A 19,005-nucleotide genomic window follows, 5' to 3' on the forward strand; every position below is an offset into this window, starting at 1 on the left:
TTAATATCGATTTAAAGTTTTGATCATATACCAAGTTGGTATCAGTATTGAATGGATACTACCATGGTAAGATTCATATTTTTGTTTTAGATTATCTATTCAAATATTTCATTTTTGTACTGTAGTATCTTAACTAACTCAAAAATTTTGCTTTGATTTGCGCTCAAATAATTTTTTTGCACTGAGGGAAAAAGGAACATAAATTTGTTCTGTTCAATATCGATTCCAAATCTGTATCGGATTGATAACATGGTAAGATTGATACTTTAGTTTCAGATTCTCATATAAAATTGTATTTTATTTTGTCGTAGTTTCAACTCTACGTCAAACAATATTTTTTAATTTTCTGAAATAAGACTTTATTTAGGAAAAAAATCACACACAAATTAGTTTTATTCTATTGTTTGTTTATCATGTTAACAAAACAATTCAAAGAAAAACCCACAACAGCACCAAAAGGTCAGAAATCTGATGATATATCAAACTTCAATAGTAATAAGCATCGATACTGGGCTTGTATTCACTTAGCGTTGGATTGATACCAAAATATGCAGTTTCACACACCTGTAGTTTATTATGTTAAGATATTAAAGTGTTTTGTAGACACCTACCAACTTAATCCAAATTATGTCCTAGGTTTTAACTAAATAACTGAACAGAAAAAACACAGAAACCCCTAAAGGTCAGGAATTAAATAATAATAATAGTAATAATAAAAAATAATAATAATAATAATAATTGTGCAGCGATTTTCTTTCAAGGCACTCCATACAGGTTGCCACCCTGGGTGGAGAGCCAAGTTAAAATACTTTCTGGTTTTATAGCTGTAAAACTATAGTTTTGAATCCCTGTGCTTTTGTTATTTTCATTATAATTGTGTTGTTTTATCTCCTAAGCTGCTATTGTGCTGCAACAACAGTCTGACATCATTATTACAGAGCAACTGGGAGGATCTGTGCGCATTGCCCTTTAAAATGTGTCTGTCATCCCTCGGCTAATGGAAAGTCACTCTGCTTGTTTTCCCCGTTGCAGATTTGCTCGGTCTAGCTAGCTGGAGAGGTGGGGGGAAGAGAGAGCATTTTCCGTCGGCAGACAATCCAGGAAGGAAGGGGAGAGGACAACGAGGACGGAAATAACAAGCGCGAGGAGGAGGAGGGGGTGTCCAAAAAGGAAACTCTACCCCTTTAAGAGCAAGTGGGACATAGCGGTGCGAGAAAAAGGAGAGGAGGGGGAGAAGAAAGAGGAATTAAAAAAGAAAAGGAAGAAAGAGACAGGGAGGGAGGAGGGAGAGCGGGCGATAAAAAAAGAAAGATGACATCCTCGCAGCTGAACGGCCGAGGTGGAGCGGTAGGCTGCGGCCCGGCGAGAGCGCCGCTCGCCGGGGTCAGGGCTTGAATCCAGCAGCGAGGCTTCGACAAAACACCCGACCGGCCTACCGCGGCTTCGGAAATCGGAAAAAACTAGACTCATAAATCAAAAAAAAAGCAAAGCATGACCTGCTGTTTTGACAGATATTACAACTCATATTCGTTCTCTTGCGTGAAAAACATAGCATTTATTTCACTGTTTTGTGCGCGGCGCTAAAGAGTAAAACTGCAACGGCTCGGTTATTAGTATTATTACTATTTTTGGTTGTTTTCAGGCAACTCCTGTGGGCTGATTTCTGCGTGTTTAGCGAGGTTTGGGGTAAATTCTGTGTTTGTAAACTATTAAAGTTTAAAACCGGAGACAAGCAGGCCGTTACTGGACAGGGCCTGCTCCACCTCTGCAGCCTGCGTTAGTCCCAACAGCTGCGTGCGTCTCAACCCACAGCTCTACCTCAATGAGAAAACCAGATTTCAGCACACGGCTTTGGCTTTGTTCGCGCTATACGACAGAACCGGGGAGCCCATCGTTCCCGCTGCGGGCCGGGCCTCCTTCCGCGTCCCGATCGCCACCGGAGGGGCCGATCCGAGCCATGCAAAGGCGGCTCCCCACGACCTCAACCTCAACCAGGAGCTGACTTCATAATCTCCACCGCTGTCTGTGGCGCAAAATGGATGCTGCTTGGAGCAATTTTCTCTTCCAGGTAGGCTTTTTGCGGGCCTCTGTTTTGCGTTTTCTCCCCCTGCTGCTTCCACGCCACACACGCAGGCCCTGTCTGTGTCATCCCAGCCCCGCTCACATCTTTTTGTTACTACCTCTGCAAGATAAATGCTGTGACTTGTGTTTACATTTGGTGATGGCCTTCTCCTTGCTCCTCCAGAGTACTCCCACCCAAAACCAAGTGGAGGGGAGCCTCCAATCAGAGCTCATGCAAGTGCATACGAGTTCTCCCCAGACCCCACCCACAGAGCACATAGCGCAGCCTCCTTCCACTGTGGACACCACGGCTCTGAGTGAGGAACCCCTGCCTGGTGAGAGACACGGCAGCTCAGCCACACCTGAGTGGGTTCAGCTGGATAAACAACCTGAAGACAGCCGGAGAGAGGGAGGGTTGCTCAAAACACGTTGACAATTTGAGCTGGGCGCCTTTTATGATGATAGAAATGTGAAGATGCAATTGGGACTGCAGTTGATGATTATTTCAGGAATTGATTAATCGTTTATTCAGGTGATTAATCGATTAAAAATGGCTCATTCTATAGATATTTCATTTAATGCATTTTTATAGAATGTTATTTTAACTGCAGTTCAGCCTGTGGTGTGGCATTAAATAGTTTATTTAGAGATGCTAACAATTATTTTAGTAATCAATTAATTATTCTGACGACTGATTAAAATGGCACATGTCATAGATTTTTTTTTAACCACTTAAGCATTTTTTTCACAAAAATTCAAATTCATTTTATTGTCTAAACTAACCTAAATTAAACAAACTTTGCTTTAGTAAATCTGAAATGGGTGAAACTAAAACCAGCCACTTGAGGAGTTTAGTCTATTTTAATCTTAAAAGCAAAATGCATGTAGTTTTTGTAGAGTTTTGGTTTATTTACTGCTCTGAGTATGTTGTTGTAATACAACTTTGTTCTCTAAATATGACTATTCTCATATTATTTAGACTTTAAACTTGTATGAGCTTATTTATTCTCACAAATTTATTTATTTTTTCTTAGTATGTCCCCAATACTCTGTCGTAGTTTTCTGTTTCAGCTGAATTAAAACGCTAGAAAATGCAGTTTTTTTTTTAAATTCAGAATTGGGTCTTTTAGTGGTGAACTTCACTGTGACAGGCCCTGAGTTTCTCCTCTTCTTCTCTTCCCCCTGGTTCCTCCAGAGCCGGTGAAGCCAGCGCCTCGGCCGGCCCGCGTGCAACACATCTGTGCCATCTGCAACAAGCAGTTCAAGAACAACTACAACCTGCGGCGGCACCAGTCGGTCCACACTGGGGTACGCATGAAGGACAGGGCCAGAGTGCAGGCGGAGGGAGCAAAGGAGGGAGCCGCCGGCCAGGTGGTGGCGGCGGCGGCAGCTCCGCCGGCCATGGCGGTGGGGGCCGGAGGGAGGGCGGAGAGGCCCACTGTTCCCCTCTCCCTGCTGCACCTCTCCGTGCCTCCCCCTCTCGCCCCTCCCGGCGTGCTGGCGGGCGCCCAGCAGCCTCCCCTGGGCGGTCAGGATGGCGAAGGGGTTGCCATGCCAAACGTCATGGCTACTGTTAACCCTCATGCTCCGCCTCCTGCTGCTGTCGTCATGGCCACAGGGGCGACAGTACAGGTGGGTCAGGGCCTTGTGAGAGACGGTTGTCGTCAACCCCCGAGCCTTCGAGAGTGTTGTTTCTTAAGCTGCCTTCGCCACGATGGTCTTTGAACTCGTCTCCCGGGTTTGATTTCGGGAGAAATCCCTGAGCGCTGATTGGTTGAGGGGCGATTTCAGTCCCCTGTTTAAGAAACAGTTCACTCGAAGTAGGGCTGGGCGATGTGGCTTACAAATAAAACCTCCTAAAGAATGGAAGGAAAAAAAATCCAAGATTTGTTTCCATACCAGAGACGATTTTAACTTTTCTTTTCTAAAAAATGGAGTGGAAAATAGAAAATATTTTCAAAAGGTGGCTTTTATGTCAGTCATCCTTTCTGTAAGTTGTATTATGGAGCATCAGGGCCAGGCTACGAAAATGTTCATTTAAAGGGGACCTATTTTACAAAATTCACCTTTTGCATGTTTTCATACTTCTTCTAAAAGCACAAAAAAGAATACCCAGCTGTTTTTTGGCAAAAAGTTCATGTTTTTTGGTGTCTGGAAAATGAGCCATTTCAAAAACCGTTCAACTGGCACGCCACCTGTTACCTAGCAACCCGAGTGGCGCTCCAGCACGTTTGTTCAGCTGCTTTTCCCGCTGAATTCGCTGTACAATGGCCGCTGGAAAAAACATGTTCTGTTGTCGACTTACCATCCAAACAACTTGCTGCATTTGTGTTTGTTGTGCAGGAGGCTCCAGTTCTGCTTTTCAAACATGCACGGTTGTATAATTACGCATCTGTTTGCAGCATTTTCACGCACCAGTGTAAACGTTGAGTTTGGCAAACATGACCAAGCTGAAATCTCATCATCTCAAAATTATTTTATGCAAAAAAATGTCCTGTATAGTCCAATCCTAAGCTGTTCAAGGAAGCAGAATGGGTCACCTTTAATTACAAGAATGTAGCCATAATATCAAAATAAAGATGCAATTTTACCAGAATAAAATGTCTTAAAATTACTATAAGTCATTTTGAGAAAACGCTTCTAGTAACTAGATCTGATGTGAGCTGGTCAGTTCATATCGTTTTCTTTAAAACAGGCACAGTTGTTTGCTCAAACGTGTCAAAGTCCTGCCGACCAAAATGATTTGTTGATTATGTTAAAAGGTTAAGTATGTCCATAGAATATTACAAATTATAACTCTACAAGATGCTGACTATTCCTCATTTTAATTTATTTTGTGTTGGAGTTCTCATAAAATTACTAATATTGTGACGTTTCAACTTTATTGTTGTACAATTTTATTCTCCTACCACTGACTTTATTCTTGGGAATAAAATAAAAAAAAGAGGAAAACTTAGCCTGGCCCTAATATTCCATCGCAAAGTTGACCTGAATTCAAAGTGTAAAAAAATACAAGTGCATTGATGAGGAAAACAAATCCAGATTTTCTAAAACTTAAAAGAAAGATAAAACTGATGCATCGCCCAACCCTAGCTCGGAGCCCCACCCCCCCACGCTCCCCTGCATGTTCTCTGTTACACAAACCAGAATTAAAGACGAGCTAGAAGTAATTCTTTGCAACTGCGATCATCAGATCATTTATCTAACTGGCTGATTATCTGTGTTTGCATGGTTTCATCATCAAATCTTACAAATTCTCTTTCAGTATGTGGAGAACAGACCTAAACTCTGTAGCTTGTTTGTTTTTGTCTCAGCGGCCCGCCAATCCCAACCCCAACCCCGTGAAGAAGAACCACGCCTGCGAGACGTGCGGGAAGGCCTTCCGGGACGTCTACCACCTCAACCGGCACCGGCTGTCCCACTCGGACGAGAAGCCCTTCTCCTGTCCCATCTGCCAGCAGCGCTTCAAGAGGAAGGACCGCATGAGCCACCATGTGCGCTCCCACCAGGGCGGCGTGGAGAAACCCTACATCTGCCCTCACTGCGGCAAGGCTTTCTCCAGGTGATGCAGCGCTGCAGCCACATGCCGTGGCCACGCCCCCTTCCTGCTCTGACTTGTCTCTCTTGTGTCCTGCTGTAGGCCTGACCATCTCAACAGTCACGTCAGGCAGGTGCACTCCTCAGAAAGACCCTTCAAATGTCCGGTATGTATGAAATTTCTTGTTTCTTTTTTGCAGTTTTATTATTCTAAAGGTGCATTCACACCAGACCTGTTCAGTCCAACTCTCGTTTGTTTGTCGAGAAAGTCCGGTTCATTTGGGGAGATGTAAATGCATAATCGAACTTTGATGCAGACAAAGCAGCTCAATTTCTTTTCTGATGATGAAGATTTTTTGATCTGTAATTTTGTTTACAGATACTTCATAATAAATTTTTTTTACGTTGCCATTTTTTGGTTTTTATTTTTCCTTTTGGTTGTTTTATTTTAGATATTTAGAGTATTAAGTGTGATGTGTACCCTGTGATTGAGAGAGGGAATTACAGCATTATTATGTCATTATCAATATATTACTTTAACATTTCCCAAAATGACAATATTATCATTTATCACAATAATTTTGGGACAGTATATCTTCCAGTAAATTTGGTTATTGTGACAGGCCTGTATATGAACACCAAGCGGACTAGAGACCGCTCATAAAGCAGGAAGACGACTACAGAGCAGGGAATTCTGGGTAAAAGGAACCAAATCAAACGCGCAGGTCTAGCGCCAGAAGGAGAAATAGAAAAGAAATGCTACAACCCCTAAAATCTGATGCTAATCCATTTTTATTTACATTTTGCAAAGAAGGACGTTGCTCTCGTGTCTTTGGATGTTTTTATGTTGCTTTCTTCAGTGGTTCTTGGTGCAGCGCCACCACAGGTGAGGAGGGGAACAGGTTTTTCAAAGAGTTTGGTTCGTCTGACACCGTGCGGTTAGAAAGAGAACCACAGGAGCTGAAAATGTAATAAATGTTCAATTTTGGTCCCCAATCAAACCGAATCTATTAGGTGTGAATGCAGCCTAAAATGCCAAGATGTTCTGATTTTTACCAGCGATGCTTCATCTCTCCTCTGTCTGCAGACCTGTGAGTCGTGTTTTGCCACCAAGGATCGCCTGCGAGCCCACATGATCCGTCACGAGGAGAAGGTGCCGTGCCACATCTGCGGGAAGCTCCTGTCCGCCGCATACATCACCGATCACATGAGGGTGCACAACCAGTCGCAGCACCACGTCTGCCACCTCTGTAACCGCAGTGAGTACACACGCTTTTTACCATCGGTTTTATCAAAAGTGTCTGATGAAGGCACAAACTTTAAAGTTCATAAATGTAGAGTCCTCTGCAACAGTTCCTTCTCCATTTCATTTTTGGACCATGCAGTTAACCAATCAGTCTCTCTCTCTAGTTTGTTTGGTATTTTGAAAAGTCGAAAAGGTTTCTAAAAACAACTCCAAAATTTTGAGATTGACCAAAGAAAAAACTTTGACATTTAAAACTCCTTATAAAAACAGTTAAGCGTTTGAGTGCTTTTACCAAGCCAGGGATTATTAGGACAGCAAGGCGAATAATGATGCTAGTCAGTGTCAGTTAATGGAAAAAAGGAGGAGTAAACTTCTGCCTAAAACACCCAGAAATTTTGATTCATCTCAGAAATTTTCTAGAAATAGCTTGGAAATTTCTGAGTTTCAAAACTTGAAAAAATTTGATCTTTGAAACTCTGATAATTTCTAAGATTAATCTAAAAATGTATTTTTTTAAGCAGATTTTCAACTTTTGAAACTCAGAAATGTCCTATTTTCCCCTTCTTTTGCCAAGCCTGTGATTATTAGGACAGCAAGGCAAATAATGATGCCTGTCAGTCGATGGACAAAAGGAGAAGTAAATTTCTATCAAAAAAACTCTTGGAAATTTCCAACTTTCAAAGGTTGAAAGTTTTTGTCCTTTGAAACTCTAAAAGTTTGCAAGTTTAGAAAAACTGAAAATTTTTAAACATCAAAAATGTCCAGTTTTTTTTTCTAGCAAAGGTTTGATGTTTTTAGCTCAGAAATTTCCATCTTTTTTCTAGAAAATGTTCTCCTGTCTTAATACACCTTCGTAAAATTCTGACCTCAGATTGATCTAAATAATGTTATGTTTTCTTTCCTGTGTGTGTGAAAATGTAACCTCTTTTTCTAAGTACTTTGGCACTAATACACCGTTGTAGTAAACGGTTAGTTATGGAAAAGTACCTGCTCTGACACCTGCTCTCCACCAGGCTTCACCACGCTGACTTATCTCCGCGTCCACGCCCAGAAGCACCATGGCCAGGAGTGGAAGGAGAGCCCCGGCGGCTTCGGCGGCACGGCCTCAGGCGGCGTCCTCGTCTGCCACCTGTGCGGCGTCCAGTGTAAGACGCCCACCCAGCTCCAGGGCCACATGGGAACCCACAGCACCAGCCAGGCCGCACCGACTCCCGTCACCTCCAACGTGGCCGCCAGCAGCTCCGTCTCCCTGAGCAACATGGTGACGGCGGCGCCCACCGTGTACGTGACCGGGAACACGGTGGTGGACCTGCTCGTCACGGACTGCTCTAGCATCGCGGCGCCTCAGTCCCACAGTTAGCAGGATTGATCTGAAGCGAGTCCCGGGACGGTTACTTGTTGATTCTGACCCGGTTTAATGTTTTATTTTCCGTTTTTATTCAAGTAGGTATGTCTGCAGATGAAGTAGGCGTTTCCAAAGGAAGACGTTTCACAAGAGCCTCACCTGATTAGACAAGCAAAGAACAAGGACCACGCCTGATTGGACGAACAAAATCAAGCGCAAAATGATTGGTCAAGCATGTCAAAGTAGTCGTTTTTTAAGAACCAAGACGAAATTAACGTCCATCATTCGACATTTTATTAATATCATTTAGCTAACTTGTCCGGTATCGGATCATAATTTATTTCGTCAATTTCACGATCTCACTGTTGTAACCAAGGTAGAAGACTTATTAAGCATTAATAACGACAGAGTGATTGTGTTAGCCGGCCGGACATTAGCGGCGTCTCCATAACTTCTCCTTCCGCCTTCTTTTACCAGTGAACGTCCGGTTACGTTTCAAAATAAAAGCATCAACATAAATTACGTTTTAATATCAAACAGCTTTGATTTTTTAAGAGATGTTTATCAGTAAAGAGGGCTAAATGTTGACTAGATGCAAAATTTGCCTTTACATTAAAAAATTGAATCTGTTTTTGTTACTAAAATAATGTGACACTGACATAAATAGCTAAAAACAAATAAATAAAAATAAAATTATCATTCAAAAAATAATGTTACTTAAACTGGGCTTGAGACCTTCTTCAACTTCTTATCTTCTTGTCCAACTTTTAAAGCAGTCACCACAGATGAATTATTTCAGCATGTTTCTGAAAGATTTCTGTTACTGGAACAAGCCAATCAGTGTTTGCTCTGTAGAACCATCTATTCTTTAGAAACGCCTGCTTTGAGTCTGCAGAGAATCCCCCTCTCTTTGTATTAGCACTTAGGGATTAGAGGTGAAATCTTTGAGAGAAGAAACATCTAAAAAGTTTTGCTGCAGAGCTGGAGCATCAAAGAAGACATCTTGGAAAGCAGCTGCAGCAGGTTCACCGACACTAATGACAAACATGGATGTGCTGTCCAAATATTTCTGAATGAAGACTCTAATGAAAGCGTGGTTCTCCCTCTCCTCCCTTAAACCCCCTTCTTTTTTGGCATTGGCTGCTGTCTACTGTACCAAGTACTGTAAATCTCACACCAGCTCTGATCTTACCTCCATGTTAGCAACTACCGAGAATACTGAAAATCCAAAACGGTTTGTGTCGAGACGTTTCGGTGGGGAGGAAACAAGAGAAACGTTGGAAGGGAAGTTGTGTGTTTGCGTGTGTGTAAGTTTGAGCTCCTCTCGCATGTTTGTAGTTTTATTTCACAAGACGGAGATGAAAATTAGGGTTTAACGCTAGATAAAGGTAATCAGAAGATTCATCTGTAGGGGATGGGTCATCTGTTTCCTAAAGGTACAGAAATAAAAAAAAAAGTTGTTATTCAGGAGCATCAAGCACCTTAAAGCTGTCGGACTCGGTAAGGATGGAGGTTTGAGTTTTCTCGGATTGTTTTGCTCTGAGTCTTCCTCTCTGGGTCTGGCCTTCACAGGAAAAAAAACTGCTAATCAGCACTTCGGCTTCTGAACTACCTTTTTGCATGAAAACAAAATAAACCAAGCAAGCTCGGCCATGTTTATTGTTAGAAAACTGTCATGACGAGAATAAAATTTAGCAGTTCCACTAAGTTAGTTAGCTGTAGACGATAATATTTATGAAAAAGTTGATTTTACTCTGAATTTTTTCACATAGATTGCCATTCATTTGATTGCAGCTGTCATTGCCATAGTTATTTTTTATTTTATTTTCTCTGTGTTCCAGTCCAATGGGTGAAACTCTTTTTTAGATTTAGTCTTTTAACTTTCTGCATAGCACTTGTTTTCTGCATCAGTCATGTAATGAACAGTCAGTTGTCGCGTTTTGTGGAAAGGGCTTAAAAAGTCACTTTAAGTCGAAGGAAAAAAGGACTTTAACAGTAGACGAGTGCAGTTTGTTTTGTGTTCATTTCTTACCTTTAAATCTGTAGTTGTTTCTTTCTTTGAAAATGTGTTTTTCCTGTTGAGAAACATAGTGATTTATTGCAAATTAATTTTAGTTTTTCTCCATTACACTAAAAAAAATAATAATGATGATACCTCTACTTTAGGCTTCTGTACAGCTCTTGTGATACATCTTTAATGCCTTATCGTACTCAACTGCATTTTAATTCTTTTATGACAAAATATTTCAAATCTTAGTCATGGATTCATTAAGAATATTAAGGGGATGTATTTATATTTATATTTTTATATTTCTCAACAGTATGCATGTCTAAAAAGTTGTTAGAGCAAAAAAATCGATACTTATTGCAGTCATTGTTTTTGTTGTTTGTTTTTTTTTGTAGATCAAGTAGAGATCATGTTATTTTATAATTTGGACAGTTTAAAGTAAAAATATTAAACAAGAATTACTGTTTGGACTGTTTTTTCCCCTGTGTTGTTAGTTTAGTGTCCCAAAGATGATTTTTAATAAGAAAGACAAACTAGCTTTACAGAAAAAACATCAAAAATTGTCCATCAATTTCAAACATCGCTTTATATAGCAAGGATGAAGCAATTAGGATTGATCGTGATGAATTGGTAATTGAAACAACTACTTTACTAATCAATTAACTGGAGTGTACAGACTCAAAACTGTACAAATAATATTAGCATTCTGAATTTAGAATGAAAAACAAAACGTATCTGTTAATTTTTTTCTACCCAGAAGTCTTTGAGTGGCATAGATTTAGCTTTATTTGGCTAAAATTTTGTTTAAAAAAAACCATTATGTACCTTTTGGCCTTATTAATCAGTTAATTGAAATAATGACCGACAGATCAGCCTGAAATAGTATTAATATCAAGCCGAGCAGAAATGGTTGAGCTTCTAAAACTGTTTCAGGTCCATTGTTGGTAGATTCTTATATTTCACCCCAAAATTTTCTAGAAAAAAACTGAAGAAAATTTCAGAGCTCCAAAAGTCAAAACTTTGCAAGAAAAAAATCTGAAAATTTCAAATGAATCTCAGAAATTTTCAAGAAAAAACATAGGAATGTTTTAGTTTTAAAGTTGAAAATGTTAAACTTTTGAAACTCAGGAATTTTCTTGTTCTTTTTTTTCTGGAAAATGCCTGAGATCTAAAACGATGAATTGTTTTCTAGAAAATTTGTGACTTTTTGAACTCCTTCAGTTTCATTGTTTTTGCCTAAAAAAAGAATCTCTAGATTAATCTAAAAATGTCTGAGTTTTTTTTGGTGGAAACGTATTAATTTTTCCCTATCAGCAACGGCCCTAACACGCCATCATAGAGCTTTTCATATGTGGATAATAGAAGTGCTTTTTAGCTGCACATGCAACCTTTGCTACAAATTATCAATTGATCAATAAAGTTTATTTGTATAGCACATTTGAGCAACAAGGCAGTTCAAAGTGCTTTACATCATAAAAAGCAAAAAAAATTAAGTCATAGAAGACAGTCAACAGTTGAGAAAATTAGTAAATATTATATTTTGCCAAGTTTCATCACATTTCATGCTTCAGTTAAGCTTCAAAATGTTGGTCAGAGTTTCGTTTATTATAGTTAAAAATCAACTCTTAGACAGGTGGGATTTAGTCTCGTGTTCCAGCTGTTTTGCAGTTTTCTGGAAGTTTGTTCCAGATAAATGTACACTTAAGGAACAAATAGTTCCCGCAAGTCTGAACTGGAAGTGATCCGTGCCTCTGAACCGCCATCTTGGTAGGCAAGCGCAGCTCAAAGCTTTGAGACCAACTAAAAGTAACTAGAGTCCTCAAAAACTGTGACTAAGTCTTATGTTATTTATTAATTAGATAGGAATGAGTTGAGAGGTAGTTCTAATTGACTTGTTTATTCTTGTCATAGCAATTCCATAGCAACTGTCATGTTACAGATGCTTACCAAGATGGCTGTCAGCTACAAAGTTCCCAGAAGTGTAATGTCATATGAGACCTATGTATTCTTGCAATGAAATGTTTATTTTTTTATTTAAAAAAGAGCTCAATTATTTTTTCATCTGCACATTTTGATTAAATTTCAAATATTGTACAAAAAAGGCTTAAATGGTTAAATGAAAAGCATTTTTTCTAATGCAGTTACTCAACTAATCATCTGAATAATCACACGCACAGCTGTAAAAGCACTGTACCATTTATAAATTCTTCAAGCACAAGAAATTGTGTAAAACTTCCTGTTAAATACATGCTTACATAATTAAAAAATAAATCAATAACAGGGTTATTTGTGCCCGAATATAATGCCTAAATGCTTCCTTTGCAAACAGATGTTCTCTGGGAATAAACTGAATTTTGTAAACAGATTATGCCTCTAGTCCATTCAACATGTCTCTTGTTTCCTACATAAAAACGCAGATGTGTGACTGGTGCACGTTTCTCGTCATAGACCTGTAGGAACTGGCTGCTGGCGCAGCAGTGTTGAGTCAACGCTGCATCTGGGAGGCTGAGACAGCAGCAGCATCTCTGGTGTGATGTGGGGAGACAGAGAGAGGATGACATAGCGACAGCATCCGCTAACCATACAGCTGCATCAGAGCGCAGCTTCCTCTTTAAGTCGGGTTTAACGTGTTTCCGTTAGATAACGCTGAGTGTTTGCGCCGCCTGGTTCTCACATCAGTTGCCATCGGGCTAACCTCACGGAGATTTTGATCAAAGTTGCTGCTAGCTCGCGTTAGCTCGCCGCTATCCTTCAAACATTCAAGCGGCCACATAAAACATGCGGAGCATTGAGGCCGAGACCCCTGGGATATCTTTAAACGCTTCCCGCAGGACACGACCTTCGGTTGGACGCTGACTGGACTCTGCAGAGCCGCTGTGTAAATGTTTCATATTTATTCAGAACATGCTCAAAACTCCCGATGTGCTAGCTAGGGGTTATTGGCTTAACTGCGGCAGCTGGCTGCTACAAACAAACAAGCTAATAAAGAACATTTAAATGCCATGATATCATCTGTAATTAAATATCCACAAACATTAAAAGAAATGAAATTGTATTTATGAGTTATTTTTATTAAAACAACCTCAACTGTGTTTGCATTAATGGGTCCCCCAACAACATCGTGGCTAACTCGGCTAATCGCTAACGGTCGTAGCATCGTCATTGTTAGCAGGTGATTCAACAGCGCAGACAATCGGTCATTTTAATGTTAACCGGTTCGTTATGTTGATGACGGAGCATGCTTTCTGACATTGTCAACAAAACGTCATTGTTTTTTATTGAATTAATTTGTTGCTGACTTGTTCGTATCCTTCTGGCGCAGGTTAGCCTCACTAGCTGGTCAATTTGTTTAAAAAGAACACGCAGCGCACAGCTAAGTTAGCGTAACTCCACGAGTTCTTATCTGCCTTTTTATTCTCCCAGTTTAGTTTATTAGCTCCCCCACCCATAAAATATATTAAAATACAAATCTAGTTATTCTCGACGCACGTTAACGTGTTACCATTTTTAGTTTGCGATAAAGCTTCACCTCCCAGACAGACAGGTGACACTAACGTTTTTCCTGCAGGAACAATGAGCTGCGGATCTCTCGTCTAATGTCAATATTTTTCGACGATTTAAAAAAAAAAATAGCGCATTGCGCATTTTGCTAATGGACTTGAACTTTTTCTTTTTTAATGAGTCAGCCAGTGTAGTGTAAGCAAACTGCAATATTTGTAATGGGGTAGATAGGAAGCTGGTAAATGCTCCCCGTAGTATCAGGTGGATGATGGAGGACGACGCACAGACTTTATTATTTTACATCTCTGTCACTGAGGCGCTGTATTTTTATTCTCATAGGTTAAACTACTGTTTATAACTTCAAATTCTGTTGATTTTTGGTCAATAAAAAGAAAAAAGCATTTAAGTATACTAAAGTTTAGGTCAGGATTCAACATTTAAATCAATCATTGTTGACATTAATTTAGGTATTTGAATGCATACATTTCATTTAACTGTAGAACATTTTACCAACATTAGAAGCTGAAAGTTTTCTTCAATTAGAGGGAAGAAAAAACTGAAGGAATCATTTTTGCATCAGAAAAAAAAAGATTTTTGCAGCTCTTGTTTATTGTTTTCTAAATCTTGAGAGATGTGATAACTTTTGTTCGATCCTGTTTTTGCAAAATATCTTTGCTCTTTTGTCTCTAGTCTTCATATGGAAATCATACTTGTTGCTTTTGTTTCGTCTCGTCAGGAAAACCAGTGGCAGTCTACAGAATGCTAATGCTGGGCTGATAGTCCTCCAAGGTCTCTTTTTCTTCTGTGATTTACATACATCCAACTGTTATTTGGTTCTAAGACTTTTAGCAAGTTGGTCCTCACCCACACGCCTTTTGCAGCAACCAGCAAGTTTCTGGCGTAATATTCTGCCTCTTCTTGGCACAAAGGGTGGGGTTTATTTAACTCGATTGTTTTTTTGGCAGTGACCTGGCAAAATAAGCACAAGCGCATTCCCTGTTTATACATATAATCTTGGCCAGTAACACCTATTCTGATTCTCATAAGCACAGTCTACAAGTTTCCAATACTCGTAAGATGAGACCCATTCAATAAGCCTTGTAATATCCTGTTTATCTCACAACCAGTTTTGGTACGTTTGGGATTATTGTTCTTTCAGAATACATAATTTCGTCCATTTTTAAACCATCTAGTTTGGTATTGAGTCTAAAAATACTTTATTTATCCCAAAGGGAATTTAAATATTCTTGCAACTCATCCAAATTTCTTTAAAGTGTCTTTTTGGACGGTGATGTGGGCAAGAAGGATCTCCAGTAACAGTCAGTCTTGCCATCAATCTGAAGAGGCCTCTGACTGAAGATTGTTTCTGTGTGACAGTCTAATGAGATGCTAACAGTTCAATATCTACACAGCTGAGACAATATTCCTCAGCAACTTGTCCTGAATGACACCATTAGTTGTTGGCAAGCTCTGCTAATCCACCTCATTTGCTTTTGCTGCTTCTCTTTTTCTCTTTATTGGGTTTTTGGTCAGAAAGCCAGGCAGAGAAATGTTGGAGTAGGGGATATGATTATTATTTTATGGTTCTGCACTCTGGGGTTGTAATTCAGATGTTTTTTGAGCTTTTCAGATGCTAATCAGCTGCTCCCAGTTGTAAAAATGATCCTAATGTGACATTTTAAAAAAATTCTTATCCAACTGTTCTTTTTTGCCATTTTTATGTCTTTACTCTCATCTTGTGACCTTGCAAGCTGTCATTCTGTTCTGATGTTCTTAGGTGAAACAGATTTCCAAGTTAACCGTTCTTCAGTTTTATTCCTGTTGTATTAGGCTAATGCTAACTTGCAATATGCTAACAGAGACTTAATATATCTGAATATTTTATGATCTGACCTTGGGGTTAACATTCACTCAGCTCAGTATGTTTCACAATTTCAAAAACAGTATTTTTTTTAAACAATATTTTCAGATATTTTAACAAATTGTCAGAATTTAAGATTTGTCTAATTTCCACACTATAATAGGTTTTGGGAGTTTTGTTTGTTTGTATGAACCCAGTTAAGTCAGGACCTGTTTTATTATGCTTTAATATTTAAACTTAAAAAAAACAAAAAAAAAAATGTAAATTAGGCTGTCTGTAAACCAGGAGCACTGATTTCTCCTGGTTGTAGCCACAATTTACTCCAAAAATATAAAACATTTGCAGGATTTTGATGTTATCCATTAAATGATCCTTTTTGGTAATGTAATGCAGACCTGTATTTCTGTGTCTCATCAGTGAGGTTAGCTTAATGTACAGCCACGTCTGTTGGACTATGATAGTGTGTTCCTTTCTCTTATCTTTGTGAGCGCAGCCAAATGTAAACACTTGGGTTTTTTGTTGTTTTTGTGAGCGATTGGTGTTAACTCTCATCCTCTCTGTGTGTTTTTCAGAGAGGACAGAGAGCGACAGATCTCAAGGACCAGATTGTCTGCCGAACTTCTTGCCTCCTAAGACAGATCGCCAGGGACCATGCTGACCATCTTGGCTGCTGGCTCTGTGTTCTTCCCAGGCCTTTTCCTTCTGTCCAAACAATGCCTGAAGTCCATCCCAGCACTGAGATGGAGCGAAGGAGATGCGGTCATCGTATCGGCCAGGTCGGACTTCCGCAAAACCTTCCAACACGTTTATATGTAACGTGGCAACTGGAACAGTGTTCTTCCTGAACCTTTGTTACTTTCACTTAGAGCCGGCTTAAAAATAAAATCTATTTTTTTCCATTGCAGATCCAAGTTGAATTGTTTTTAAACCAAAAAATAAAAAAAAAACTATTACAGATGACAGAAAATATTTTTAACAATTGGATTTTATTTCAATCATTCCTTTCTGTGAGTTTTAGGGCCAGACTGAGGATTTTTATTTAACGAAGAGAATGCAGTCAGAATAGAAACATAATTTTTCCAGAATGTCTTAAAATTCAGAGGAAAAAAGTAATTTTATTAAGAATAAAGCTTCTAGTTATCAAGATCTGAAGTGATTCTTTGAAATTTGTTTGCTCAATCATTTCAAAGCAAGTTATGGACGTCCATAATGCCAGTCAGCTGTTGTTCAACAATAATTGAACACATTATTTGAAAATGGTATCTTCTGCTGAATATTCAGCAAGAATACCTAATAATTTAACTTTTTTGAGTTCTGCACCTAATAATTAACCAAAGTATTAAAAAATTAACAGTACAACAAAAACTAAACAATACTTAACGAATACTAACATAGCAAACTAAATAAAACTAACTGAATAAAAACCTCTGAACCAGGGGTGTTGAACTCATTTTCATTTTGGGCCAAATCAAAAATCTGAATGTTCTTAAAGGGCCGGTTGTGCCAGAATGTAGCGAGCATTCAATAAGTGTTTCCTAAAATTAAATATTATTGAACATCTTTTCACACTGGTCAGTCCCTCCAGATTTTTGTGGTTTTTTGGGCAATCAAAATAACAGATTTTGTGGTGCTAATTTAGAAATATTTGTAAGGAAGTTTTATATTTGTGCTAATGTATGTGTAATGCTAAATGTGACTGTTTATTAATTGGCGCATTGATCACAGACTATGACTTGACATCAAGTAAGGCTGAGCCAGCAGTCACTTAAACCAAAGTTTTTTGGCCAATTTTGAGAAAAATTTGCAGTAAAGTCAGAAAACATGGGGATCTGTTGATTTTGGATGAATTTTGCGAATTTGTAAAAAACTGTTGACTTATTGATGTAATCTGGATTCTAGAGGGCCAGATAAAAACCTACGGAGGGCCAGATTTGGCCCCTGGGCCTCGAGTTTGACACATGCTCTAAACTATTACAACCCTGGTTAAACATAAAGAAATGGGGAGGTAATAAACAGCTTTTCTGATTTATTTTTTGTTTTTCCGTGCTCACACACAGGTTGGTATCATCAATTCAGGCAGTCATGGCTTCTTCAGCTGGCTACATCATTGCATCTTCCTGTAAGGACATAATTGAGGACCAGTAAGTCGTACTGCTGATAATAATAATAATATCATCAACTTTAAATAAAATCACTGCCTTGATTTAAAAACCGTCATCTCTTCCTTTCTGTGCAGGCACTGGCTCACAAGCACCTACATCATGTTTGCTGTCCCCTACTTCGTCTACGACATCTACGCCATGTTCATGTGCTACTGGTACAAGCTGCGGGTGAAAGGTCACGAGGAGGCCTTGGCGGCCCCCCAACACATGCGCTCAGCAGTGAGGAGCTACCTGCGTCGCGAGTTCCTCATGGTGCTGCACCACGTTGTCATGGTTACCGTCTGCTTCCCCGTGTCTGTGGTAACCGTCACATGTCGCTCTTTCTGTTGTAACTGCAGAGATGGGTAGTAAATAGTTACATTTACTTTAATAACTTTTTTGAAAAAATTTAGGAGTAATTTTACTTTTAATTGAGTAATTTTATTATGAAGTTTCTCTTCTCTCGAGTAAAATTTCTGGATTTTCTACCCACTGAATGAAAAACAAGCACCATACCAATATTTCCACTAAACTTTATATTTTGGTCCATCTGATGATGTAATTGTTAAATATTAAATGATTGGTAATTTAGAGGTACTCAGTACTTCAGTAGTCTTTTTTCCAAATATTTTTTACACTTACTTGAGTAATTTCTTGGACGGCTAGTTTTTACTCTTGGGAAAAATATGTTGACCCAATATCTGGGTAATCTATCCCCCTTTAGCATGGATGCAAGTTATTAATGAGTTAATCTAAAGTTGATTAATCTGATCAATCGACTAATGATTCATTGAACAGCCATTTTCTTAAAAACCTGAGTTTTCTCTTGTATCAAGTCTTTCCACAACAAAAAAGGCTAAATGTTTCTAAATTTTAAAAAATATCATATTTGATCAGTGTTTCAGCTATATTAAGTACAGGCTGTGGTTATTAAACCAAGAGATATTTATAAAATATAACAAAAGAGGAACCGCTCACGTTTCTGAATGCAGAAATAAAAGATGACATTAATGAAACACGTAACCGCCGAGGAGCAGAAAGAAGAATGAAGGAGGAATATCAAAACCTTTCTGCCTTCGTAGCACATCAGGAACCTCTTACTGAGAAGTTGACGCTGCTCATGTAACTTGGCTGAATAAAGCGTTAAATTTCAGCTTGTCGAGTGTTTATATTTCAAAACAGAACCGCATTAAGTGCGTTTTGCGTCTCGATCCGGACTCTGTTTGGACCGTTTCTCTTTCCCGTCCTTGTTTGGCCGCCATCTTTAATCCTGTATCACCGGCTCCGCTTCAGGATGACCAGCGG

The 19,005-nt window shown here is 39.2% G+C and overlaps 2 protein-coding genes across 3 annotated transcripts in view; both read left to right on the top strand.

Moving 5' to 3' along the window:
* The first annotated feature begins 793 nt into the window (after nt 1–793).
* Nucleotides 794–8,424, top strand: mazb (MYC-associated zinc finger protein b (purine-binding transcription factor)). The gene is made up of 7 exons (XM_015046967.1): nt 794–2,068; nt 2,246–2,396; nt 3,257–3,693; nt 5,376–5,623; nt 5,702–5,765; nt 6,686–6,857; nt 7,858–8,424. Exons 1-7 carry the CDS (start codon nt 2,036–2,038, stop codon nt 8,202–8,204), a joined length of 1,452 nt encoding a protein of 483 aa, XP_014902453.1. The 5' UTR covers nt 794–2,035; the 3' UTR covers nt 8,205–8,424.
* A 4,141-nt stretch (nt 8,425–12,565) lies between these two features.
* tlcd3bb (TLC domain containing 3Bb) overlaps nt 12,566–19,005 on the top strand; it is a 20,122-nt gene continuing 13,682 nt past the window's right edge. The window contains exons 1-5 of one of the 2 annotated variants that reach the window (XM_015046971.1): nt 12,566–13,075; nt 14,435–14,487; nt 16,132–16,335; nt 17,617–17,700; nt 17,796–18,021. In XM_015046971.1, coding sequence (XP_014902457.1) covers nt 16,211–16,335; nt 17,617–17,700; nt 17,796–18,021 — 435 coding nt within the window. In that variant the 5' untranslated portion in view covers nt 12,566–13,075; nt 14,435–14,487; nt 16,132–16,210. The remainder of the gene's footprint in view (nt 13,076–14,434; nt 14,488–16,131; nt 16,336–17,616; nt 17,701–17,795; nt 18,022–19,005) is intronic. The other variant, XM_015046970.1, reaches the window with a different exon arrangement.

Source organism: Poecilia latipinna, unplaced genomic scaffold (assembly GCF_001443285.1).
Source record: "Poecilia latipinna isolate Pla-1442-1.1 unplaced genomic scaffold, P_latipinna-1.0 Scaffold801, whole genome shotgun sequence".
Classification (NCBI taxonomy): Eukaryota; Metazoa; Chordata; class Actinopteri; order Cyprinodontiformes; family Poeciliidae; genus Poecilia; species Poecilia latipinna.